The sequence below is a fragment of the Hippocampus comes genome, unplaced genomic scaffold (genome assembly GCF_001891065.2).
Source record: "Hippocampus comes isolate QL1 unplaced genomic scaffold, H_comes_QL1_v1.1 scaffold68, whole genome shotgun sequence".
Classification (NCBI taxonomy): domain Eukaryota; kingdom Metazoa; phylum Chordata; class Actinopteri; order Syngnathiformes; family Syngnathidae; genus Hippocampus; species Hippocampus comes.
This window is the reverse complement of record NW_017805625.1, coordinates 3,783,592-3,809,812: the sequence shown is the minus strand read 5'-3', so window position 1 is coordinate 3,809,812 and position 26,221 is coordinate 3,783,592. Positions and strand designations below refer to the sequence as shown.

The following is a 26,221-nucleotide window of genomic DNA, read 5'->3' as shown; positions in this document are numbered from 1 at the left end:
AACTATCCAACTTTACTCCTTAACCTTGGGAAAAGTTTGTCCTCTACAAGATCGAATTTGATCACAAAGGAATCTTCTTATGCATATTAATATTATAACCACCCCATTGAGGAAAATATCTTGCGAACTATGAATGTGCTGTTTTGTAGCATATATGTTATACAATTAATGAAAGTACAAATAATTTAGAGATCTTTTTGACCAATAATTAAAAAAATCGTATTGTATTTGTTATACAACTGGTTCCTTACTGATAACAGATCTGATCTCCATATTGGAGCCTTACGGGGGTTTTCCTCTCTGAGTGATGTCCAAATGGGGCAAAATAAAATATTTAACAGACTTTTAATTTTTTTTCCTCCGGAAATTGAATGTTGTGCATTTGTTATTTAAAATAGGAGAGCGATGATTATTAGCTGCGCTGCATTTAGATGAATTGGTTGCTGGAGATGCTAAATAACAGAAGACGAGACGCCGTGTGTTTTCTTCAGGGATTTCCGACGGAGGGGGATTCCTCTCTATGTTGGATGCTGGTAGGCAGACGGGATTAGAAAGTAATCCCACATGCTCGCATTGTGCATGCGCAAAGTGAGGTGAGTGAGTGTCGCGAAAAGGACCATCTGCGGTGAACTCTTCGAACAAATTGCCTTCTATCGGTCTCCTCTTCACTTCAATCCTCCGGGGATGAATTGATCCCTTAATAAGGTAACATTCTTTTATTTAATATATCAGAGAATGTGTTTTTTTGCGTGTTTCCCTGTTTTTATCCAATTTAATCCGGGTTGTTAAAACCACCGAGCGTTTGCAATTTATGCGCGAAATGACAGCACATTCTAAACTTTTCTTCGACATGTGTTACGCTTTTAAACACTTAATTGCATCCAAAAAAATGGCGCAGGACTACAATGTTCTCTTGTTGGTTGGTATAACTGCACCGTGCAGTGACCCACTTGGCGCTAATAGATCCCGGGTTGTTCATATGCAACTCACAATGCAGCCCCACTGAAAACTATGCCGCCAAGTTCCACACGTAGAATGAGCAGATAGAGTGCACCAAGTCCGTTTGTTGAATGTAGGCAGTCGCTCATACTGTACAAAGTGCATTTAACAATGTATTTCTATCGCTCTCCATATGATGAGCATGCTTTAGCAAGATGTGCACACTTTTGCATGGGGTCACATGTTCTTTAATGACATGGGAGCTAGTTTTTTTTTTTTTTTTAACATTTAGTCGGTTGTTCAGTATACTGTACTTGTTATATATGGCCACCAAATCTGTGAAGGAATCATTGGCTTCTGAGCAAGAGAAATGCTAAGTCAAAAATGTAATCGTCGCTCAGTTAATTGGTCAAATACCGTATAAGAAGCCCATCAATGGATGTTCTGTTCTGTTGAGTTGTTAAATTGAAGGAAGCCAATTTCCGAAATTCCAGTGATATAATTCATAAACTTCTTCAAACCCACATGAGCAAATTCAACATTCCATTAAATTATAATTTATCCGGATGTATTCATTTTTCAATCAGAGTTAACTTGATTTCATTTTAACACTCGAAATTTAATTTATAAATGGATCTCAGCAAGAGATGTTACTATGGCAACATAATCAATCACACCAGCACAAAACGACATATGTTAAAAACCAGAGGAGTAGACTAAATATTTCACTGTAGACAATGATGATGATCGATATGTTCTATTTTCCTACATTTTAACTGATGGTTGCATAATTAATTGTAACATATGTTTCAAAAGAACTTCATAAGCAAATGCAATGCATTAGTAGTTTTCCCAGAAATGCTTAACAGATAAAAAAAAAAAAAAAAAAAAAGCATATTACTCCTCAAAATATTGAGAGATTAGCCAACATCCCCCGAAAAAGCAAATAATTCACACTCATGTTAAAGAGCTACTGTAAATTTTCTAACATTTCAGGGTTGGGACCCCGAAAATCCTCGAATTGAGGTTGTTTTGTGTGTGTGTGTGTGTGTGTGTGTGTGTGTGTGTGTGTGTGTTTGTGAAGTGGCTTTTACTCTTTGACCTGCTTTTCTGTTGTTTTGTCCCCAACATACAGCACATGTCGGTTTTCCAGTCAGTCACAAGCAGTGAATAGTATCGAGGGTCACGTTTGGATTGTGCAGGATTATCCTCATCGTCTTGTCCCACTTTTTGATGTTTTCGCATGAATCCTGATATCAGATAACAGAAGTTAATCTCTTGTTATTATCGCACACGTGACGCTTACATTATAAACGACAAATGTCTCAACTGTGTTGCCGATGCCATAAAAGTGAACGTTTTCAGAGTGGAAGATGTGTCGTGGTTCATGCATTTAAGGATGCACTCTAGCGTGAGCTTGTTCATGATTTCAAGCAGTTGCTTTGTTTCATCTCCTCAGGGCTGGTGGTGACCCATGCTTCTCCGCAGTACATGAAGCTGGCATCCAAGCCAAACCTTGTACTTTTTTCCACCCAAATAAACACATGAATGTGACATGCTCAACTACATTCACGGAATCCTCAAATACTGATGTGGTCTCAAGTTTACGGACAGCGAGAGCTAACTTGACATGCCCGTGACTGGGTCTCGGGCAGAATGTCTAAATGTGAGCTGATTGAGCTGAAGGATCTCAGTGTACATGATCCCATCGAGCTGGCGGCCCCTGGGCCGCGCGCCGCTCCAAGTCAAGCCAGTCACTTCCACATCGTCCGTCTAGTTGGGGACACCGTCAGCATCGAGGCGCCATCCGGAGATGTCGGCGCGGGTCACGACTTCCAGCCCTACGGTCACACTCACCTCTCCTGGTGTGACCTGTGTGGAGAATTCATCTGGGGTCTGTATAAGCAGGCGTTACGCTGCACTAGTGAGTACTCTGCATATCATGTAAACATGTTTCTCTTGAGAAATAAAACCTTTTAGTTATGGTGACCCTGCAGACCGTATCTTACGTTGTCACCGGCTAATTTCATTTAAAGAAGAAAAATAATGATCATGAAAAATGTCATCTATCCTCATTGTATTCTTGCGAGTCCTTCAAGTCATAGTCAGTGTCCGAGCAGCGGCTTTTTGGAATATAAATAGAGCAGTTTGTAGCAATAATCCAATCTACTGGTTTTTCGACATAAGACAGCAACAAAAAATTGTGGGGGAAAAAGCCAAAGCATAAGAAATAAGATTAATATGAGGTCGTAGAACTGTCTGGTTAGTAAATATAAATAATTTTATTTGCCCAACTTGTACCCTGATGATAATCTCTAGTTGTAGTCAGCGCTTAAGTAGAAGCATTTTAAATTTGAAGGAGAGTTTGGCTATCGCAGCCTGGTCATAGATAATAGATTATAACAATCCAACCTAGAGATCACAAAAAGCAAGCAATTTTTTTTCCAATATCATGCAAGTGAAAAGATAGAATAGATATTTGAAAAACCTGTAATAAAATACTGTACAGTTAATAGAACTGGAAACATGGAAAATGCATTACAATCATCCAAAACAAGCCCAATTTGCTTCAAAATTAAATTGAAGCCATTTTCAAACTTTGTGATTTGGTGTGTTAGTGGGATATTGTTGAATAAAATCACATCAGTTTTTGAGGTTGATCTGTCAATAGTTAGCCAAATTGTGCACTGGAGGCGATGACCTATAAAGCACAGAAGGACTAAATCTGCATCAAACTGGGCAGAATGACAGGCCTGTTTGTCATGTTGAGTCATCACGTTCCTGCAAACAGGAGCCCTGTTGATGATGACGATGACGATGATGCATCATGAGAATATGTGTGAGGTGATTTGGAGCATGTCAAAATGAATTCAACACATTTCCAGTACAGTGTAAGATGAAGCATTAGGATCCCACAGCCAAAGTTGTGTTCTCATTCTCTCGGCAGATTGCAGCTACACTTGTCACCAGAGATGTCGACCGTTCATCCAGCTGGACTGCAGTGCAGACAGAGGTTTGCCAGCAGGGCAAATGGATCCCTCAGTTGACTCCATCGAGATGGACACAAATGTGGTCAGGAGCAAAAATGTTTTTTTTTAAAATTGCTTTTTGTTCAAATCAGATGCTTTACACAATTGTTTCTGCATATGTCACTATAGACAAAGCGCCGTACCGATAGTATAGTGCGACCATATGTCCTCCATGGTTGCCTTTTATGCCCTTTCATTCTTTTGTCATCTCTTGTGAATGTCATTAAGGAGAGTGTTGATGAGAGACAATGGCTTGACTACACTCTAGTAAAACAGCTGTTCTGTTGTTGAAATAGAACCTATTCAGGGCTGACATCTGATCGTCAACCACACTTTATTATAAAACTAACATTTTTATTTATTTAAAAAAAATAGCTTTTCTCTGTTGAAAAGAATGAATTCAGTTGAGTTATAAAGATAAATGCTCACATGAATCGTGGAGAAAGTTTTTCAATGATTTATCTTGGTTTGAGGGTTTTTTTCTTTTTTAACATCACAAAAACCTCACATTTAACATTGGGTGTGTAGACTTTTTATATCCACTGTACAACCACAACAGTAAAGGTAGTGTGAAAGTGACCATTTCTTACGGCGATTATTCGCTTTTTAAAAGCAAAATAGTTGATGCAGCGATTGTATTTGATCATTAGATCAGAAAGTACAGCTGTCACGACAAAACGAATGAATGCGTGCAATATCAGAGGCACGCGATCGCTCTCCTACCTCACAATGGACAATAACGTGCCGTTGAACAGGCTGTTTTTTACGGTGGGTTTTTATGGTCAGGGCGGAGCAAATTTTAGTGCGGTGTCCAAATAAGATTGAGGAGAAAAACACTGAGCGCAAAGTGGTTAGTGTCACTGCATTTTCATTTGAGAAGTTGCACATGAACCTTTGAGATGACTTCAGGGAGCAGGGTAGCGCTCAGTGACTCTCCAGCTGAGCTGTATTTTACTGCATGTGAATCTTTCCGTCACAGGGTCAAAAGGGAGATGGTGATTTTTTTTTTCTTTTTTCTTTTCTTTTATTTTTTAAACAAAAGGAATATTTGTTATGTGTTAAGTCTGTTCCGTTGCTTTTTCTAATCTTCAAAAATCCAGACAGATTTTCTCCTTTTACTAAAATGAAGCTGCTGGTTTCTTGTTAGGATGAGCAGACTGACTGGCGCAAACAGGAGTTAAGTGTTGGCGAAGTTCATCAGAAGGTCAAGGAGTACAATGCTCAGATTAACAGCAATCTCTACATGGTGGTGGTGAGATCATTTATTTTATTTTCATTATGGCATCTCTCATTCAGTTTGATGTGTTATTTATGTGGAAAAAAAAAAGTTGAGCATTTTTTACTTCCTGTGCGCTTTTGTTTTTTATTTACAGCCAACAAATAACTCACAATTTATAAAACTTAATTTAAGATTTCTAGGTCATGTCAGTTTTGTTACTAGGCAGATTTTGTATGGCAGATGCTCGTCACACCCACGATGGATCAGAATTGATTGCTCTGCATTAAATATTAAGATACCATACTCACAAAAATGTTAGTACTGTATATTCGGCTTTCGGGGTTAAATGCACTCTAACCTTCACAGCTGAATTTCATTTGTTCTTCTTTCAAATTTTGAAAATGAAACTGTTGAACATAATATTACTTTCAGAATAGTACATTTCCAAGGAGGTCCACTTGTGAGCTTTTGTGTGACTCTTCCAATTCCTCTGTATCTCTGTTGCAACCCTGCTGATGACACGCTGTGTCGCACTAAACTCAGTGGCCACTTCCTCCTCAGTCTGTGAGCAACCTCTTTGAAGCCTCACACTAGTGAGGTAACGCTGATCAATCTTTCGGTGTCGTTTTGGTCTCATGATGCCAAAATGTGTACAACTTGATAAAGAGTGCTGAAAAAATATTGAACACCTGGACAAATGGATTCAAAAGTTTAGAGAAGGTCAGATTAGGTTACAGTGCATTTTGAATGGCTGTGGATTTTGAGTTTATTGGGTCATTTTTATGATTGGGTTAGTTATTTTGAACCTGCAAATTGAATTGAAGATTGGGCTACTTTTAACCCAGCAGTTTTAAAAGTGTGTTGAATGAAAGGAAAATAATCTAAAAAATAACCATCTGTCCATCTGTCCTCCTTTGAAGAATAAAGATGGCTCCTACACTGGTTTCATTAAAGTCCACTTTCAACTAGTCCGTCCCATCACCCTGCCACCTCCCCGGAGCCCCACCCAGGAAGAGCACGAGTACAGCCGGCGGCTGACGCGACGGACATCGTTCTATCTCCCCAAAGACACTGCAAAGCACCTGCACATAAGCTCCAAAACACGGGTACGAGAAGTCATCGAGGCCTTGCTCAATAAATTCACAGTTGTGGACAATCCAGCCAAGTTTGCCCTGTTTGAACGCGCCGACAGACAAAACCATGGTAAGCTCTTTGAATCAGAATAAACAGTGCTCGACTATATTCTGACAACTGTTCTACGGTGTGGTTTGTTCTATTAGTGTCCATGCGGAAACTGAGCGACGACGAGTATCCCCTCTATTTGCGCTTGTGTGCAGGACCAAGTGAAAAGGTCTTGAGCCTGGTCCTCAAAGAGAATGAGACCGGCGACGTGAACGTAAGATCATACGCTAAACCTGATAACGGCTGTAGGTAAATGTACATGTATCGGCAGAGTTTTTTTCTGGCTCAGAATGAGGCACAGGTGACACGATTCTGATCATTCACATAGGCCTTAATGCTGTATCTGCCCAGGCTGAAACCAACACTTTCGCTGTGAAGTCCAGTGGTGACTCGATGTGTTATAAGTGCTTGATATTAGAAACTCATAAACTCTTCTGAACTCACTTCACTGTTGCAGCACTTTGACAAATAGTGAACAAGTCTTCAAAAAAAGAGGCTTCGTGGTGTTTAAAGTCACTCCCAGTTGAAATTTACTGTCAAACTAAACATAAAACCGGAGGAATTTACATGTTGAGTGTTTAAGACAAACACATAGCAGAGCCTTTAATCTGCTAGTTTAATGGTCATGTGTACACATAATGGAAAATGCATAAACAGCGTAACCGTTTAACAACAGATATTTAAAAACAAACGGTGCAGCAACACATTTAAGTGGAACGATTCAATTTGGTTTGATTTGATGGACTCGCATCATTTAAATCAACACCTGTTTTCCAAATGATATCCTTTTTGTTACAGCCTACCTGTTGAGAATGTGTACTTTAAATTGTGTTCCTCTTCACAGTGGGATGCCTTCAGTTTTCCAGAGTTGTGCAACTTCCTACGTATACTACAGCGTGAGGAAGAAGAACATGTCCGGCAGATAGTGAGGCGCTACGCTCGCACCAGGGACATGATGAAGCAGGCCATGGCGAGGATTACTGCTCCTGCTTGACGTTTGGGTGGGTGGGGGCGGTATTTAGTAACAAAGGGAAATTTATCAGGCTTGGAAATGTTTGAACAAAGTTTACTAAAAGTGCAGAGACACTGAATATTAAACCTTTATCTTAATGTTTCTTTGTGAGTAATGCCAGTGTGAATAGTTTAACTGGATTCCTTTTTTTTCTGAGAATAATGCTGCTTTGTTTATATTATTTATAGTTAGTTCAAAATCACATTTAGTGTGTAAACTTTATATCATTGTAGTTTTGTTTAGTACAACACACCTCACCACTTGGCACTTTAGAGAACCTGTGGAAATGCGTGTTTGTGTGTGCGTGTCTAATAAATTTATGATATGTAATCTGGTCTTTTGGTTATTCATAATAGTGACTTGTTTGGTAGTTGGCGTGGTTTAAGTCAGATAACTCACTATAATGTAACCACATGCATATGCTTTTTAATTTTTATTAATTATTAAATAAAGTATGTGTCCCTCATTATATGCAAATCAGTCTTATTCGTGTCAAGTGGTTGGCCTGTCCTACAGGGGGCGGTACGTTTCATCGAGGCGCCTTCATCAGCGATCAGAGAGCGAAGAAGCACGTCCAAATAGCTTTTCACGCTAGCTACCTGTCTTGCTAGGTCTGATCCAATTCACCCAAATTTAGAGAGCTGTTAAGTGAGTGTGTCAAGAAAAAACCGTCAAAAGCCACGCTCGGTATGTTGTCGAGGAAGCTGAATTCCACAGCTGTCATCTTTTGTAAAACGTCACTTTTGACAGGGTCATTCTGTAAACCACTTAAGTGCAATTTGACCTGCGTTAATGTCATACGTTGTCGTGTTGCTGTTGTGTAGTCGTGTTAGTGAGTGGAAAACGTGTCGTGTTGAGTATGTTGTCAATAGCTTTTGTAACATGAGGACAAGTTACTATCAGTTATTTAAATCAAGCCGAGCTAGCCTGGTTAGCTGCACCTTTCCCTCTGACACCTCGGCGAATGTTTTTGAGCTCAACGTAATAATATATTATCATCCTTCCCGTTCCTTTGTTTGTCACCGTGACTTAGTGTTTCAGACTGGTTTCCCTTCAATTTACCATCTTTGATTTACAAAATAGCAATTCAGGATCCGATGTATGCAGCTCAGCTTTCATGCACAGCATCATGTCAACCGCACTAAAATGGCTAAACCTTCTCCCTTGGATCTGTTAGTTTCCCAGGTATCACATCCAGCGTGGTCACATTCAACTGATAAGAGCAACGCCCAAGTGAATTATGTGCTGCAGCTGAAGATGGGTGGTAGCGGCTCCAAATCCAAAGGATTTTGGCCTTTCTCTGGCTCAGGCAGTGGTGACGACCAATCCAAAGATGCAAATGAGCAGTCACTAGCAAGAGCACGAAGTTTCCCTGGCGCAACACCTTTTGTGTTTACCAGGCGAAGGTAAGTGAATTCCAGCTCTGAATTGTCTCTATCACTTGTACGGTACAAAATGCACAAAAATACACTCGAGCCTGGATAGGACTATTTGACAGCTAACACCAAATTATTGCAATTAAATTCTTGTGTTGGTTCAGAAAACATTCACACACATACTTAAGGGTACCATCATTTTTGTCCATGCCCCTTTCTTTAGTGTTTTTTATTTTTTTAAATGGAACCAACAACTTTGTCCATGTGTGTAGTGGGTGAGATGAACAGGTTGTCAAACACATGCATAGACACGCACACGGAAAATTATTCCCACAACAAAACTAAGGACTATGAGACACATTTATCCATGCAAATATTTGAATTTGGCTTACTGAGGGCAGTGACTCAAATGCAATTTAATTTTATTTATTGTATTGAAATAAAGAAAGAAAAACTGCACCATCCAGCAGAACACAATTCCCCTGCCGTTAATGCTGAGACAAAGGTCAAATTAGTTTGGATGTCTGAGTGAGAAATCTTAGCCTCGCTGTTCATTCTAATTCACACAATTTCCCATGTTAATGGATGAGGGTTAAAAGCAAATGAAGTATTTCGGTAATGACATCTAAAAAGTCAAAAGTGTCCTACTCCCTCTTTACATGGCTGTATAATTTTAATAAAAGTAAGGAAAGCTTTGGCCCCCCAGCCACCGTGATCTTGGGCTCAGGAGGCTCATCTTTCTTGCTCAGGCCGTCCAGGGGTCGAATGGGAAAAGCTGCCTTGCGTTCCCCTGCACCCCACACGAATGATCAACACACCTCAAGCCTTTAAATCTGCTCAATTTAGCGATGCTCAGAACCTCACGAAAGATTTACTCTTGCTGTCTTTGCAGCTCTTTGTTCTTCGATGAAGATGGCGACCTGGCTCACGAGTTCTACGAAGAGACAATTGTGACAAAAAATGGCCGTAAAAAAGCCAAACTGAGGAGGATTAACAAAAACTTGACACCTCAGGTGAGGAGGTTGTACGTTGAAGTTCGCGATGGGTATTGGCCAAATTTCCAAGAATGACTGTGGGGGGCCCAAGTTCTCGTGTGACTGTGCACCAACGCCTGCCTCCAGCAACAATGGTGGATCACGGTGTTGGATCTGGGTTTCTGTTCCGTAGCACAAGGTTCTACCTTGCCGTCAGCCTACGCAAATGTATCCTCTCGTGAGCACTTTGAATTTCCCGTCATTGTTCTATGTTTACATTGCACTTGCTTCATGAATTTCTGTGGCAGTGCTACAGTGCCCCTTCAGGCTTGCCGTCTGTCCTACAGCGTTCCAGCATTTGCGTGGACATGTTTCTTGAAACAATTTTTTTCATGCAAACATTGATAAATTCTAAAAAAAAAAAAATTATCTGCATTTTTTTTCCCTTTAGTAACACGGCCTTGAAGATTATCCTGAGTGATTACTCTGGTGTGAGATATGTTGAGAGTGATTTTCTTCCCCAATCTGTTCAAAAATTCTGGGACAAAGATTGTAAATTTTTAACCTTTTCAACTTGTTATAAGTTGTTTGTTTTTGGGGGGGGGCATTCTAAAGATTACTGTGGAAGTGATCTCCAGGAAGAATAGTGATGACATCTGATCAAGCTAATGGAGAGCCTTAAAAAAAGGTTCAAATTCCAAGTACCGGTACTAATGTGTGTGCTCAACAGAGTTTAGCTGAGCCATCAGTATGCATGTACCCCACAATAGCTGGGCCAGGTTATACAAATTGAGAGTGAATCAAGTGAATCGTTGCAGTTTACGCGCCAAGTACTTTGCGCTCTATTAAAATTACACATACTCTTTGTCTCTTGCAGGGAATCATAAAGCTGGACCTCCCGTGCATCCATGTTGATTTCCCCGTCGTCCTTTGTGAAGTCTGACAATGTCCAAGAAGTGTCTCTAGACAACCACGCTTGTGTCAGCGCCGTCCCGAGGTTTTCCCCCGTGCAACCTGGAAACCAGAAACTTTCCAATAACACGCCACACATCTCTTGATATATTTGAAGTGCATCCGTGGTCAAGACGATGTCATGTGAGCTGAGCCTCTGCATGTGATCTGTTGTTTGCGACGCTTTATAGATCACCGATGGGAGAGATGTAGGATGGTGCCAAGTTGGCAAAACGTACTCGGTTTACATGGTGTGTATGCATGTAAGTGTGTTGTTGCAGACACGGGCCGTGTTAAACTCCTGAATTGATTGCTGCAGATTATTTTCAGGTTTGGTTCTCTGAACTCTTCAAGGGGATTATTACCAACTCCTCCCCATTTGTCGTATTATCTCGAGAAGGAAGGTAGTTGCACATTTAAGCATTTATTCTTTCTTTTTCTTTTTAACTTTGCTATGCATGGGAAAAGGATCAGATGATCGATTGTAATAATGAAGGGAGTAGACAATCAGTAGCCCTCCAATTAAACTGAATTGATTCAATGATTTTGGCTCGATGTCACACTGTAGTTACAAGATGAGGAGAGACGTCCGCCGTGAGATCTGAGTGTGTGCTCTGCTGCTTCCGCATTCGATATTTCACATTTAATTTATTATAACTTTTTTTAAAATATATTTTAAAATGCCTCACTGTGTTTTGGTCTTTCTTCTTAGATGTAGAGATTGCTTTGAGTAGTTTCAGGACATCCAGTTCAAATGGGTCACATTGATAAGATTTTAATTCCTATGTAGCATAATGTGAGGAATGTCTGGATTTAATATTTAGTCATTCAGTTTAAATTCCACAACATAAAAGATGAACTTTAATTCCGCTCTAGTAATAGCGTTGCATATGCGTGTAATTTATCGTAACAAAAATACCCATGCAGCAGTCCAAGTGTCTCAAATGAGCTATTTGACCATAATCCAACCTAAACAACATCACATTGCACCTACCTCGATTTTATGCTCTTGACCTCCACTGATGATTAAGATCTGATCCACCTGCAAAGGAAATTGCAAGGCCAAGCAATTTTGTTTCAAGGGCAGGGTTGAGTGAGATCTGTGAAAGTCATTAATGTTGCTTCCATGGGAAAATGCTTTCTGCAAAGCTCCTCAATATTGTTATCTTTAAAGGATAAAGAGATGAATAGGTGTACTGAAATCCAATCCCATTTTATTACTTTTTCCAAAATGATTTGTCGGCATGTCTGCATAACCATCGGCGGAATCACTACAATTACTGAATTGTGTTTACGTCCACAGTACTACAATTACCAACTCTCCACTTTTTGACAGGAATCACTACAATTACTGAATTGTGTTTACGTCCAGTACTACAATTACCAACTCTCCGCTTTTTGACCGTCATAGAATTAATCCTGGCGGATGTACTCTACAAACTGTTCAGTTATCACCATCAACATGAATTATGTATGCAATCTGAGGTTTAGTGGTCAGAAATAAAATGATTTCGTAAGTGATGATAAATAAAGTCTTTTGAAAATGGTTATAATTACAGTGCAGCAGACTCCTAACTGCTGAGACCTTTCAAATCTTCGTATCAGAAGATACAAGTCAATCAGAGGTGGAGTCTACTCGGTACTTATACAAGAGCCAAAGGTGGATTACAACACCGTCTCATTCCATTTCTTTAGTGAGGGCGCCTACACCTGTTATATAAAAATAGCCTCATCTACACAAGAACTCTTGGAGTTATCCTGATTTTTGAGACTGAAGAGGTAAGATATACTTATAAATTTTATCGCAAAGTCACAGGTTTAGACGTTTGATTTCTTATGCCAAAGCAGTTGTTTTATTCATTTGCTCTCAAAAGACAAAAAGGCATACATTTTGATGACATTCATTCAGAGGTGTAATGATCTTAAGCCATGTATACATTTTTGTGCTGTGTCATATACGTACATAGTACATTATATAATGTTTAACTTAGGACAGAAATTCGAATCCGTTAAAGCAAAACAAGTAGAAATCAATTGTAACGTAGGCGCATAGTAGGAACGATTCACCAGCCGCTCGTTTTCTTCCGTCACCGGAAGTTGTTTCCGCCGAGTCTCTGAGTGGACCGCAGCGATTTAGGAACCAACGATTGGCTTTATCTTTAGGGGGGATTTATCAGTGTAGTATCAATAATTGACAAAATATTGATTTATCTAAGTAGAAAAGCTGCCTTAACAGGAAACAGCTGTCGTATTTAATGTAGCAGAAAATGTTATCACCCAAAATAGAGAGGAAAGGATCGGTATTTTGGATATATAATTATTTTTTAATCTACTCGCACACCCCTACGGTTTCGAGATCGACTATTTCGTCTGTTAATGAAAAGTGGAGATCCCGTCTGTCATCTCCCCTGCTGCGGTCTCCGTCTCCGGGTCCAAAGTGCGATTGTATTTTTCCCTTTAATGACCAGGATGTAGTGAAGAATTATGACGGTTGTATTTCTCATGGCAGGCCCGTGGAAAGCTCATTTATCGATCGGTGAGTAGAAGGAACTTGAACAGATCTGTCGGAAAAAAAAGAGGACCTTCCACGTTGAGCTAACTCAGCAAATTGGAAAGATTCCGCTTGGAACTATACCAAATAAGGTGGTCAGGTTATTTAAAACCAATGAAGCTGTCAAACTAAATGTGCTTCTAGTACAGATACGGTTCTTGGAAGACATATATTTTTTAAGGCGTTCAACCACAGCCTGTTTCCAAAATGCACATGATGCTTTTGTGGACTGATGATGATTAACACTCAAAACATTTGGGACTTCTGTGAAATTATCACATTTTCTTTTAAACTGAATGAATGAATGTTTTATCTGTATATGAAATAAAATTGATCGAACGGCTTCATAATCGGTTAAAATACTGTTTGTCAAAACAGCGCTTATAAAAAAAAATATCCCTCCATTGTTCACGGAGCCCAACCATGATTAGCCAAAATCTGCAAACAAGTCACCCCTTAAAAGTGATTCAAGATGCCTAGATTAGTAGTTGAAACCATAAATGTTCCACAAACTATCATTCTGAAACACTTGACACCACAAACGACCATTTTGAAACACTTGAAACGCTCAAAGCATTTCAAGCACGGAACATACGACAAACATTGTTTTGCAACAGTAAGGTTTTACTTATAAAAGAAATTCAAATGGTGACACCCCCCCCAAAATAAATAAATAAAAATAAATATTAAAAATCAGTGGGTAGGTGAAATTGCCACTGGTGAACTACAATAATGCGGGGGTCCACTGTACCCAGAAATTTGTTTTAAACAAAAAGATTATTGTCGCATGATTGATGTGCTCTTTTTGGCAGAGTCACAGGAGAAAAGGTGAGCGTTGGCCATGGGGGCTCTCTGGCTGCATTGCTTGATCCTGACTGTGACGACAACATGGATGGGTGTGTGTGTGACACATGCAAAGCAAACAAGATGGCCTTTATATTCCCAGACACCGGTTCTCTTGGCTTGGAATGCACCCACACAGGACTGCGCCCCGAGGCACGGTGTCACTTTACCCCTGGACCAGTTTGACATTGTGGCCTCCCCCAACGAGGGCTTTGTCCGACAAAACCTGACCATATTCTACAAGGAGCGCCTCGGCCTTTATCCTTATTACGAGCGTGATGGCACTGCAGTTAACGGGGGCCTTCCGCAGCTTGCCAGTCTGGTTGAACACTATGAAAAGATGCCCGAAGGTGTTCAGAAATATATACGGGAACCAGGGGCCAAAGGTTTGGCTGTTATTGACTGGGAAGAGTGGCGCCCACTGTGGATCCGGAACTGGGATTCTAAAGACATCTATCGAAGTAAATCCCGGGAAATGGTGCTTAAAAAGAACCCAACCTTTAGCCCGGAGCAAGCTGCAAAAGTGGCCCAGCAGGAGTTTGAGCTGTCCGCTCGTAAATTCATGCTGGAGACGCTGAAACTCGCAAAGAATTTGAGGCCCAATCAAGTGTGGGGCTTCTACTTGTTTCCAGATTGCTACAACCACGACTACAGGAATGGCCTGAAGAACTACACGGGTCGCTGCCCCGAGCTGGAGGTGGCCCGTAATGACCAGCTCAACTGGCTGTGGATGGAGTGCACGGCACTTTTCCCCTCCATATACATGGGATCCGTGCTGCGCTCCACACATTACGGGCGCCTCTTCGTGCGCAACAGGGTGAAGGAGGCCATGCGCCTGGCGTCTGTTGGGGATGGCTTGGCGCGCCCGGTTTTCGTCTACACCCGACCTACATACATCAATCAGATGGCTCTCCTCACTGAGGTCAGTTCTGTTACATCACAGTCACGAGCAGTAAATGGTGAGACTCACCCGTCAGTCAGGTGTGCACGATCATAAAATCTTTGTCGACTATTAATTTTTTTAACTCATACAAGTGCGAAAAGGAGTTAATCAGTGTTTATCAATGTTTCAAACCCAGATTTTATATTTACTAATCTCTGTGACCTGTATTGGGTTTTGAGCTTTCACATACGATATACTATTCTGTTGCATTTGGCATTGAACCGCAAAATCATAGAGCAATTGTCAAGGAAGATGTGGATTGCCAGAAAGAGCGGAAATAGGCAACAATAAAGCAGAGTGTGTGGACATTTTGCAAGGCTATTGGCAGTGATCGATCACGCCATTCATTGACTGCACTCACGCATTTCTGCAACAGAGACTCTCAGAGACTCGCTTTGCTTTCTAGCCGCAGGTACCAATGAAATTCGAAATGTATTCTTGTAAAACACAAATTACAGGAAACTGTATTGCTATGGCCGTTAGTCATTAAATTGTTTATTCATCTTTACCTTGGAAGAAAAGAGGGTGCCGTGCCTGCGTTAGGAGTCTCTTAACATTATAATAGTGAGCGGACTTAGGTGGTAGACATAATGTCGATCTTTTATTGTTAATATTGACTTTTTATCACTTTACCCTTGTTGTACCACCTGTTCTGTGGTTAATTAACCCTTCTGTGGTGACATCACAAATTACTGTCATTTGCTCAAAAACATTCAGATTTTTCCCTGATTGGGAATCATTGCATTAAATTACTTCCAAGTGGAGTTTGGATTTGAAAGATATTTTTTGATACAATGGGCCTGTACTTTTTCTGACACAACTCTTATATATACACCTTGCAATTGTCTGCCACCATTCCAGAGTGGAACATGCCTCTTCTCCCAAAGTCAGCTGGGCTAGGCTCCAGCATACCTGCAACCCTATTGAGGACCAGCCCTATCGAAAAATGGATTGATACTTTTCAGAAAATGGAACTAAATTTGGTTTCCATACTGTAGAACCTTTAGGGTATTTGAAATTTGAGGTTGAACTGTGTTTGCCCAAATGTTCTGCTGCACCGGATATGAGGGTCGCAGTGGCCTTGCTTTTAAATAGCCATTTAGCGTTTGGCTGCCTTTTGCAGACAGATCTGGTGTCCACCATCGGTGAGAGCGTCGCCCTGGGAGCAGCGGGAGTGATCTTCTGGGGAGACTCGTCCTACTCGAGTGACAGTAGCTGCTCGGCCCTTAAAGACTATCTCAGCGGAGCGCTGGGTCGCTACTTGCTCAACGTGTCCACGGCGGCGCAGCAGTGTAGTCGGGCACAGTGCAACATGCACGGCCGCTGTCTACGCAGTCAGCCGGACGATGACGTGTACTTGCACCTCAGCCTGTCCACGCACAGCATCAGTTGGCAGGACGGCCACCTGAAGGTGAGCGGCAAGCCTGGTGAGCCGGAGCTGGCTCTTTTCCGTCAACACTTCCAGTGCCAGTGCTACACTGGCTACCAGGGGGAGGCCTGTGCTCTGAGAGCCAAAGGGCAGAATAAAGCCCCCTCTGTTCTCGGAACATGGTCGCTTTGCTTTTTACTCCCACTTGGACTCCTCACTCTGTTACAGTGAGGAAATGAAGTGACTTAAAATATTCACTGCGTGTGCCAAACAAACAAAAAAAATATAATAACAATAGTTGGGCTCTTTGACATGAAATTGTGCCAAGTTCCTGATCAATAATAATAACAATACTGCTGAGTCACCGTTTGTCACTTACTTTGTGTGCAAGTGGGATTTTCCAAATGTGGTCTTATTTTTTATTCACCCTCCCCAGGATCCTTCTAACAGAGTAGTGTGAGTGTGACTCAAGCTTCACGAGAAGCTCACCAAATGCTGGACCGCATTCTGTATTCATTTTTTCATGACTGCTCATAACTTTGTTCAAAATCCATGCAAAGCCCGCATGCTCCATGGTGTCCTTGACCTCCAGATGGTCACTCTCTGTCTTGACCAGAGTGTGTTTGTGAGACTGACGTTTTTGTTTTATTTCTTAAAACTGGAAATATGAGTGGAAGCTTTGTAAATGAAGATGAGCACTTTTTTTTTTACATGCTGCACAAACACATTTTAAATTGTTACTCACTTTGACTTCATCTAAAATCTGAACATTTCAATTATGCCGGAAGATGCTGAATTATTACAAATCATACAGATTACTTTGCAGAGTTATCTTCAGTGTTATAATAATAATTTCAACATTTCACATAACATACCCCTCATACCTCCCCCCCGATCTTTTTTCACTTCCAATTTATTTCCCTGCTACAATGTTTCAGATGTTTCTCAAAATAATATTTTTTGCTTTTAATCCTACCCTTTGCTTAAAAAAAACACACACACAACAACAACAACAAACAACAAAAAAAAAACTTGACCATGGCATGCCTGTATTTGTGCTTTTATCAATGATCCAAAACAATGTGGCTGGGCCTGAACTGTTTTATTTGAGAAATGCGATATTGCGGTCAAGAGTTGATTAGTTTGCAGATGCTATTGAAGTTTTGAATGCAGTGTTCATCTCAGCCTTCTATTTGTTTACAGTGTTTTGTAACAGTCCAAATTGCCTTCCAGTTTATCATTGGAAAAGTATATGAGTCTTTTGAGGAGGAAAGGGAAAGTAAAGATAATGTAACGCTTGAATGATGTAGATATCCTTCCATGTAGAGTCGTGAGGATAATGCATCTTTTCATCCTGCTCTGAAAAAAAAAACACCGTCAGTATCTCTTTTAATGTATTTGTTTTAATGGACAATTATTAACTTCAAATTACAGAATAGGTATTATTCAGGCTCAATTTAACTTTTAATTGCTTGCATGTTGTTTCCTGTCTGAGTTCCTGCTAATGCAGCTGTGACGACAGTGACTACTGAAGCTACATCAAACAAAATACAGTATATTTCTGTAGTCATTGTTAGCTGGCGCTAGCAAAACAGATTATATATCAAATTGGTTCCATATTTATCATGCCGATGGGCCGAGTAAAAGGAAATTACAAATGCTATTATGCAACACAATGTTTACAATGCTGCAAACTTTTTGAAATTCTGCACTTTAACACCTTTTCTGTTGAACAAGAGACTGCTGCGTAGTTTGTACAGGGACGATGAACAGTGCATTGTTGCATGTTTTTTTTTTCATTTGGTATTTACATTTTGTTGGAGAGTATTTGTAAGATTCTTTTTGCTCACATACTTTGGTGTTACCGTTTGAAACCAAACCAGAAACAAACATGCTTGATTACGTGTTTTTAATTCAGTATCTATGTAATGTTCTCAATTTCTTATTTTTTTATACATTAAAACACATTTGAATGTAAGTTTGAACGTGTACTGTCCTTTTCTATTTTAACTGTGTTTACTTCATGTGTAGTATTTGCTGAACAAACCTACGTTGTATTACGAAATAACACGCGCACATGTATTTTTAACACGTTTATGCCGTATTAGGTTACAGGAAATTACGTTTGTTGTTGTGTGCACCACTTTATGTAGTCCGTCAAGCAACAAAGATTTAAAAGGCCAGCGTTTTTAACATGCTCATCATACAATTTACATGTATCAACATTCGTGCATGACAGCAATTGCAACAAATTCTTTCAGAGTTGATTTACAAACTAAACACGACCTTGTTTGTAAAGTTACGAAGTACACATCGAGTGTCGCCTAGCTGCATTAAATTTCTTTTCGGGGTCTTGCATTTAATACTAAGCCAACCAACGTCAAGCCTCTTAAAAACAGCTTATATTAATTAACCAGAACAGTTTGAATCAGGAGACATGACGATAAAGAAGACAACATCGTCTTTTCGTCAGTGAGTGTCCTGCAGTGCCTTCTCTTGTTTCGGTATGTTTTACGCAGTTTTTAATAATTAATCATCAGCATCCCATTGAGACGCATAGCATACTTAGCTAACATTGTTAGCTTTGATTCACCTCAGGTTGGGATGGTTTGAGGAATTGATTTAGCAATATGATGATTATTGTGGTTGTAGTTGCTAGTGGTGTAGAAATACACTAAATCATACTTGGGGCTTGGCTTACTATTTTGCCACTTGACCAGTACATTCAAATGCGGTTGCACATCACTGTAAACTCGAAACAGCATTGTTGTTTTTTGAAGGGGGACGATTTAATACAGAACCTAATTGCCCCAAGGGGATAAATAAAGTTTTCTGAATCTGAATTTGAGAACTTGTATTGAGTACCATAAAACGTTCAGATTAATACCTATTATTAGAATCGCAAGTATATTCCTGGGTGTTAACATTTGTGGATAAGGAATTTATTTCCACAACAATTAATGTTTTTTTTTTTTTTTTTTAGTTCAGACACGTTTAATACATTTGCTTTGAATAAGATCCATAAATGCACCTTTTCCAGGTCGTACATTTCGCAGAAATGAATTTCCTGCGGAATCGTATGGTGGTCCTGGGCATGGTGTTATTGGCCACCTTACTGCTCTACCTGCTGCTGCCCTCCATGCGTCATGGCAACATGGAGCCGTCCCTCAATGTACAAAGACTTGGGCTCTTAGCCACATCCCCGCCTCCGCTTCCCAACATCAATGTGTCAGTTCGTACAGGACACCTGCCCGGGGACCCGCCGCTCTTTTTCAGAGAAGCCTTACCCATTGACGGGGCTGGACGACAGATACTGCCCAGGTGACAGCACAGCTGACTAAACTCTACAAATCTCTTAAACTCTCAGTTACAACTTCAACTATTAAAGTGAGGTCGATTCTCAGATGAGCGCTGTAACGCCATTTTATCTCATTGCAGGCTACAAGTGGTGCTTCTGCATGGCCAGGCCTTCACATCAAAAACATGGGAAGAACTTGGTACCATGGCCCTACTTGCGACTAATGGATATCAGGCCTTAGCCATGGACCTGCCAGGTACAGTTCTAATATAACAGTCAAGTTTAGAGGTTAATTGTACTGCAAATGCTGAATTAAATTGTGATGGCACACCCCTAATTTCAATAAAAGAATTGCAGATATGTGTGATCATGACTATTATATCACAGCAAAACCTAAAATTGGCTCACCGATGTGCAGTGTGCCCTCGTGGTTTAAAATAAGAAATATTTTCTTTGACCAACGGGAAATTATCAGTCTCTATTTCACATTTAAATTACACTGATGCAATATGTCTGTAATCTCTCTTTAATACCTTTTTTTCCCCAGGTTATGGTAAATCGCCCGACTCTGAGGCCCTAAAGCGAGATCAGAGTCGAGTGGACCTGCTCTCCAGGTTCATGGAGTCATTGGGTGTGAGGGCAGCGGTGCTTGTGAGTCCTTCCATGAGCGGACATTACTCCATCCCATTCCTTATGAAGAACAGCGCACAGCTGCGAGGCTTTGTTCCCATAGCGCCTGTCGGTACACGCAGTTACACGCCACAACAATATCAGAATATCCAGGTGAGTGAAGGTGCTATAACACAATAATTTAATGGGATCTAAGTCAAAATTCTGATGTAACTAAGATGATAATATGCAGTTTTGATTGCCATTGTCAGGCGGGTGGCACAAGATTTTCTATTAATCTTTATGCCAAGCTAACCAACTACAGTTGTATTTTGACTCCAATGTACTCTTCAGACACCCACCCTCATTGTGTTCGGAGCCCTCGACACTAACCTAGGCGCCCAGTCCCACAAGAACCTGGCCCAGCTTCCTCATCATGCTGTTCTCAAGCTGGACGGCGCTCGCCACGCGTGCTACATGGACAAACCCGGAACCTTTCACCAAGGGCTGATCGACTTTCTTGGCAAGCTGAAGTGAGATGGGCTGCATTAAAGATGGACTGGAAAAAACTGAGGAGGGACTTGGGTTTGCTTGGTATGAATTTAGTGAGCTTGCTTTCGGCAAAATACAATGACAAAAATTTTATTATTGTCATGAGACAATAATTACAAGCTATATGATATGGATAAAACTGAAGTAAGGCATGATCAGATTTCTTACTCTCCATTATTTATTCATCTTCATCATGAAACCATGTGTGCAATAAGCCCTCACTTGTACCGTCACGTGACATTTCTCTATGCATGCAAAAAAAACAAATTTTTTTAAGTTTGCATCAGTGTTGCCATTTTTGTAGGTGACATGAGAGTTGATGGCTGTAAATTGTGCAGAATGTGGCAACAGCAGGTGCATGTGCCCTGGGAAAAGCTTGTAGTCACTGTTCATTTGAGCCATTCCAACCCAGCGCAAAAGATGAAAAACAAAGCAAAACAGACACTCCTTGGAACGGAAACTGTGAGGAATTTAATATATAAAAACATGTTTGTGTATATGACAATAAAGTAGCAACTAATATACAGTATTTGCAGCAAGTGTGGACATTTTCATGTATGTAAATCAGTGTCCTAATTTACAATATATAAACTTAGAGACTGTTTTATATGCATGTTATTGAGCATTTCTCTTACATAGAACTCGACCCAAGGAATGACAAAATTTCTGTGAAATCTCAGGCTACTCTTGCAAAGTCACGCGTCCTGGTGCTTTGTCTGCAATCACTGACTTCCTCCACCCTCGCTTCTTTCACTCGAAGCAACTTTGACATTTATGTGGATAATGGCGTCGATCGCGCCTGTTACTTTGAAGGGCCCGGAGCTCGTGTGGTTGTAAAAGACTGGATGAATAATTGACAGGAATTTTCCACTCAAACAGCACTTTCTAATTACTCTGGTTGTCAACTGGTGTTAGCAGACACATTTTACAGGAAACTGAAACCATCAAACAAGGGCAACGTAAACCAGGGTATGTGTTCTTAATGGACTTACTGTACAGTAAATCTTCTTGTGTAGCTAATTAAGGTAACCAAGCAACTCCAATTTGAGCGGCTACGATAATCTATTCATGAACCGTTTCCAAATTATGCAATACCACGTGTAGAGCTCACTTGAATCAGCTGTGCTTTAAATGTCACTGTACGCCTGTCGTGGATTGAGTCAGCATTTGTCAAATACAGTGTATACATTGTTTTTAAGACGGGTGCTGATCTTGCAAAAGACAAATTTGATGTCCCTTCTCCAGCAGATAGAAAATAAACTGAAGAGCTTTCAAAGACGCAAAGGGCCACATTTATGACCGTGGATTCGCAGGACCTGAAATGCCACAATACAGCGGAAATAAGTTTCGATAACTTTTTTTTTTTTAGGAAATGTTCACGTGACAGTTGTACTGTGTTGTGGTACAGTACTGTACATTACGATAAAACGTCTGCGGCAATTCTATCCAGGGAAAATAGAACAACAAATATATACTATTAAATAAACAAAGTATGTACATTATAGAATATATTAATTTAGGGAAAAGAAACTGACTGAAAACAATGTGTTTCTGTATGCTTCATTTCCGTCGGTGGGGGTTTTCTTTTTAAAATTCCATACTGGAACCACAATGAGATGTGTTGGATTTCAGCCAGAATGTAAGATTTTATGTCTTCCAATCAGAAACGATCACGAACGTCTGACTAGATTTGAATCGCTGTTGTTAGCTTTTATTTTGAAATGAATTTTCCAGCTGTCTTTACCGTACTGTTGAAATAAAACGTGCGGCGAATTTTGAGTGCTAGCGTCTACCGCCACTTGTTTATGCCCGAAAAGCGGCTCGGCGGTTAGTTGACAGCGACTCAGCCCGGTGAGTACTCGTGCTGACCTTCAAAGACCATCAGAATAAACCTATTTGAAAGTCACCTGTAAAGTGCTTTATAAATAAAGTTGAGTTGAGTGTACTCTGCTTGTCAACTACACGGCTAGCGCCTTTAGCGGCTACCTTCCACATTGTACGTCTGTTTATGCGTTATCAGAGGACGTCGCCATGCTACCTGACAAAGAAGACGGAGACGGATCAGGGGGAGCAGGTGGACAAATTATGTCTCCCAAGGGTGAGGACCCTTCTGTCAGTCTGTTCAGAGAGTACCTCCGCCTCAGGACGGTGCATCCAGAGCCAGACTATGGTAAGTTTTCAACTTGACATGAGGGGAATGTCATTTAACAGACAAAACAGTTAGACTGGCAGACTCATTCGGAGAGATCCATTCTGAGAGCTGCATTAACAATGTTTAGTTATAATGACACTTTACAGAATGTTTCCAAATCTGACACAGTAGCAAAAGGAAAAAAAAAAACACACACACACACAGAGGACTCTCAAAGTGTTTTGCAATGTTAAAATACACAAACCCAAAAGTGGTGAATATACAGCATCTCTCAAAAGTCAGTTCACTCCTTAACATTGTTGTCAATTGTATTATATCTTTCCTTGGGTCTACACTGAAAAAAAACAAACAATTTCAATCATTTAAAATAGAGAGCTCCAGTCTAACTTTTTACCTGGAGCACAGTGGGTCCTGATCTTAAATTTTAAGAGCACACACTAAACCAGCTAGTCAAGTAAGTAAACGTTCACGCCGCTCATTTTCACTATAATTAAATAAATAGGCTGAATTGTGGAGCAGAACTTTGTCAGCAATGAATAAAAGTCAGCAGACTGCAGACCTAATGAAAATTAAGAATAAGAACACCTTTATTTGTCTTACAACAGAGAAATTCCAATTTACATTGAATGAACGAATGAATGAATGACACCAGAACCACCAAGTATGGAGTGGACTGACCACTTAAGGGCTATTAATGTATTTATTTATTTTTATGATTGTTTTTGTTACTGAATTCTAAATTAACAGGAAGTCAGTGCAATTACAAGTCGTAAACTTACTCAAGTCGTAAACTTACTCGCTAATTAGATGGTGTTATCTGACGACTGGTTGTTTCAGTGCACAGTAAAAAAAAAAAAGTCCCAGTAATTAACACCTCACTCCTAAAGGTGTTGCCCATATTCATAGTTTAACACATAAATATAGTACTACGTTTCCAAAACACTTGAATGTCGTTTCAAACTCATTTTACAACATTACCCTAAAAATATGTGGCTAACAACCCCGGCTAACCTTTGCTGATCACCAAACAGACCTCCGTCATTTCGGCTCAATTCACTTCCTTGACACCAATTACTAATTTTCAATGCGCCGGGGCAAAATGCACCTTGGTGTGTTTTTCAGTAAATAACCGAAAATAGGTTTCACATAAAAAAAAAAAATCCAAGGTAGATTCGTAAATAGTGAGAAGCAAGTAGGCGGGCCTGCACTCCCATCTTTAAACAACCTGTTCATATCGACACCTTGTGCTTTCTTCTAATGCCTCATTTCTAGATGGCGCACTGCGGTTTCTGGACAGAATTGCAGTGGAACTTGGGCTGCCTATCAAGAAGATAGAGGTGTGTTTCCAAGATTACACATTTCTTTCCTTCCAACAATTAGAAAAGTGCTTATTCTCTTTTGATTTGCCACTATAGAATAAAAACACACAATAAACTGATTTTACATACATTGGCATCTCAACTTGGGTACCGTCCATGCTTTTCAGGTGCAGGACGACCTGCCAGAATTAGAAATCATATTTGTTGCCAACTAAAACTCATATAAAATCCAACAACGGCTTTGTCCAAATTCCTATGCTGCGTCATCGTGAATGTGAGTGTAAATGGTTGTTTGTCTGAATTTGTCCTTTGAGACGCTGGCAAACAGGCCTCTTGCCTCGAGTCAGCTGGGACAGACTCCAGGTCACCTGCAACCTCAGTGAGGAAAAGCGCTGTTGAAAATGGATGCATGGGTGTCAACACCGCTTGCCCATTATTTTCTGTCGACATATCCAAATACAGATTTGTCATTGTCCTCTCCAGGAGCATTGGATACATGACGCTTTCAGTGCTTTCAAAGATGCGGAAGGCAACATTTACCGCTTTTTTCATCACTCGCCATTGCCATGTATGATTAATGTATTTATTTATTATTATTATTATTATGATTATTTTTATTACTGAATTCTAAAATTAACAGGAAGTCGGTGCAATTACAAGTTGTAAACTTACTCAGGTCGTAAACTTACTAGCTAATTAGATGGTGTTGTCTGACGACTGGTTGTTTCAGTGCACAGTAAAAAAAAAAGTCCCAGTAATTAACACCTCACTTCTAAAGGTGTTGCCCATATTCATAGTATAACACATAAATATAGTACTACGTTTCCAAAACACTTGAATGTCGTTTCAAACTCATTTTACAACATTACCCTAAAAATATGTGGCTAACAACCCCGGCTAACCTTTGCTGATCACCAAACAGACCTCCGTCATTTCGGCTCAATTCACTTCCTTGACACCAATTACTAATTTTCAATGCGCCGGGGCAAAATGCACCAATGCATATTGGTGTGTTTTTCAGTAAATAACCGAAAATAGGTTTCACATTAAAAAAATCCAAGGTAGATTTGTAAATAGTGAGAAGCCAGTAGGCGGGCGCTCACTCATAAAAAAAAAAAATCCAAGGTAGATTCGTAAATAGTGAGAAGCAAGTAGGCGGGCCTGCACTCCCATCTTTAAACAAGCTGTTCATCTTGAAACAAATGGTTCGACCCCTTGTGCTTTCTTCTAATTCTTCTTCGAATGCAAATTCTTTAAACAAGCTGTTCATCTTGAAACAAATGGTTCGACACCTTGTGCTTTCTTCTAATGCCTCATTTCTAGATGGCGCACTGCGGTTTCTGGACAGAATTGCAGTGGAACTTGGGCTGCCTATCAAGAAGATAGAGGTGTGTTTCCAAGATTACACATTTCTTTCCTTCCAACAATTAGAAAAGTGCTTATTCTCTTTTGATTTATAGAATAAAAACACACAATAAACTGATTTTACATACATTGGCATCTCAACTTGGGTACCGTCCATGCTTTTCAGGTGCAGGACGACCTGCCAGAATTAGAAATCATATTTGTTGCCAACTAAAATTCATATAAAATCTAACAACGGCTTTGTCCAAATTCATATGCTGCGTCATCCAACGGCCAAATTAGAAAGTAACTTCTGGTGTCCTTTGACTGCACGCCAGTGTCCAAATTCACGCGGCCTTCAAATCTGGCCTTTCTTTCCATGGAGACGGTCGCTGAGGGAAATGTCTGTTTCAGAGTAAATTTTCATAGCCTACTTTGCTCCGCTCTTCTACGCTGCTTCAACACTTGGTCTCTTCTATGAGACGAGCACATACTACACTATCTGGTGGCTGTACAGAAGACAGTCAAGTGAGTCGCTTGGCCTGTCCCAATTCGCCAC

General features: G+C 40.3%; 5 protein-coding genes across 15 annotated transcripts in view; all 5 read left to right on the top strand.

Moving 5' to 3' along the window:
* Positions 1-431: 431 nt before the first annotated feature.
* Positions 432-7,707, top strand: rassf1 (Ras association domain family member 1). Of its 3 annotated transcripts, none has more exons than XM_019880702.1 (7): positions 432-705; positions 2,399-2,863; positions 3,887-4,011; positions 5,116-5,220; positions 6,108-6,390; positions 6,525-6,583; positions 7,214-7,707. In XM_019880702.1, the coding sequence occupies exons 2-7, from the start codon at positions 2,596-2,598 to the stop codon at positions 7,361-7,363; spliced, it is 990 nt and encodes a 329-aa protein (XP_019736261.1). In that variant the 5' UTR covers positions 432-705; positions 2,399-2,595; the 3' UTR covers positions 7,364-7,707. The 3 variants fall into 3 exon arrangements, with proteins under 3 accessions (XP_019736261.1, XP_019736260.1, XP_019736263.1); XM_019880701.1 differs by having other exon boundaries at positions 434-705; positions 6,468-6,583; XM_019880704.1 differs by lacking the exons at positions 432-705; positions 2,399-2,863; positions 3,887-4,011 and adding an exon at positions 4,023-4,963 and having other exon boundaries at positions 6,468-6,583.
* Positions 7,708-7,923: 216 nt separating this feature from the next.
* tusc2b (tumor suppressor 2, mitochondrial calcium regulator b) lies at positions 7,924-11,368 on the top strand. Of its 4 annotated transcripts, none has more exons than XM_019881405.1 (4): positions 7,924-8,029; positions 8,559-8,787; positions 9,650-9,770; positions 10,609-11,368. In XM_019881405.1, exons 2-4 carry the CDS (start codon positions 8,639-8,641, stop codon positions 10,672-10,674), a joined length of 336 nt encoding a protein of 111 aa, XP_019736964.1. In that variant the 5' UTR covers positions 7,924-8,029; positions 8,559-8,638; the 3' UTR covers positions 10,675-11,368. The 4 variants fall into 4 exon arrangements, with proteins under 4 accessions (XP_019736964.1, XP_019736963.1, XP_019736962.1 ...); XM_019881404.1 differs by having other exon boundaries at positions 7,928-8,068; XM_019881403.1 differs by lacking the exon at positions 7,924-8,029 and adding an exon at positions 8,075-8,213.
* A 1,005-nt stretch (positions 11,369-12,373) lies between these two features.
* Positions 12,374-18,366, top strand: hyal2b (hyaluronidase 2b). Of its 2 annotated transcripts, none has more exons than XM_019881380.1 (3): positions 12,374-12,461; positions 14,046-14,998; positions 16,143-18,366. In XM_019881380.1, exons 2-3 carry the CDS (start codon positions 14,075-14,077, stop codon positions 16,617-16,619), a joined length of 1,401 nt encoding a protein of 466 aa, XP_019736939.1. In that variant the 5' UTR covers positions 12,374-12,461; positions 14,046-14,074; the 3' UTR covers positions 16,620-18,366. The 2 variants fall into 2 exon arrangements, with proteins under 2 accessions (XP_019736939.1, XP_019736938.1); XM_019881379.1 differs by lacking the exon at positions 12,374-12,461 and adding an exon at positions 12,544-13,218.
* A 183-nt stretch (positions 18,367-18,549) lies between these two features.
* Positions 18,550-21,256, top strand: abhd14a (abhydrolase domain containing 14A). Of its 2 annotated transcripts, none has more exons than XM_019880656.1 (5): positions 18,550-18,860; positions 19,429-19,709; positions 19,827-19,942; positions 20,234-20,469; positions 20,650-21,256. In XM_019880656.1, the coding sequence occupies exons 2-5, from the start codon at positions 19,447-19,449 to the stop codon at positions 20,830-20,832; spliced, it is 798 nt and encodes a 265-aa protein (XP_019736215.1). In that variant the 5' UTR covers positions 18,550-18,860; positions 19,429-19,446; the 3' UTR covers positions 20,833-21,256. The 2 variants fall into 2 exon arrangements, with proteins under 2 accessions (XP_019736215.1, XP_019736214.1); XM_019880655.1 differs by having other exon boundaries at positions 18,550-18,892.
* A 319-nt stretch (positions 21,257-21,575) lies between these two features.
* The window catches only part of LOC109522261 (aminoacylase-1A), a 10,369-nt gene continuing 5,723 nt past the window's right edge, over positions 21,576-26,221 (top strand). Inside the window, exons 1-3 of one of the 4 annotated variants that reach the window (XM_019880651.1) lie at positions 21,576-21,801; positions 22,868-23,017; positions 24,272-24,336. In XM_019880651.1, the coding sequence (XP_019736210.1) occupies positions 22,879-23,017; positions 24,272-24,336 (204 nt within the window). In that variant the 5' untranslated portion in view covers positions 21,576-21,801; positions 22,868-22,878. Of the gene's footprint in view, positions 21,802-21,850; positions 21,873-22,470; positions 22,699-22,867; positions 23,018-24,271; positions 24,337-25,574; positions 25,707-26,221 lie in introns of those variants that run through there. The other 3 variants (XM_019880653.1, XM_019880652.1, XM_019880654.1) reach the window with 3 other exon arrangements.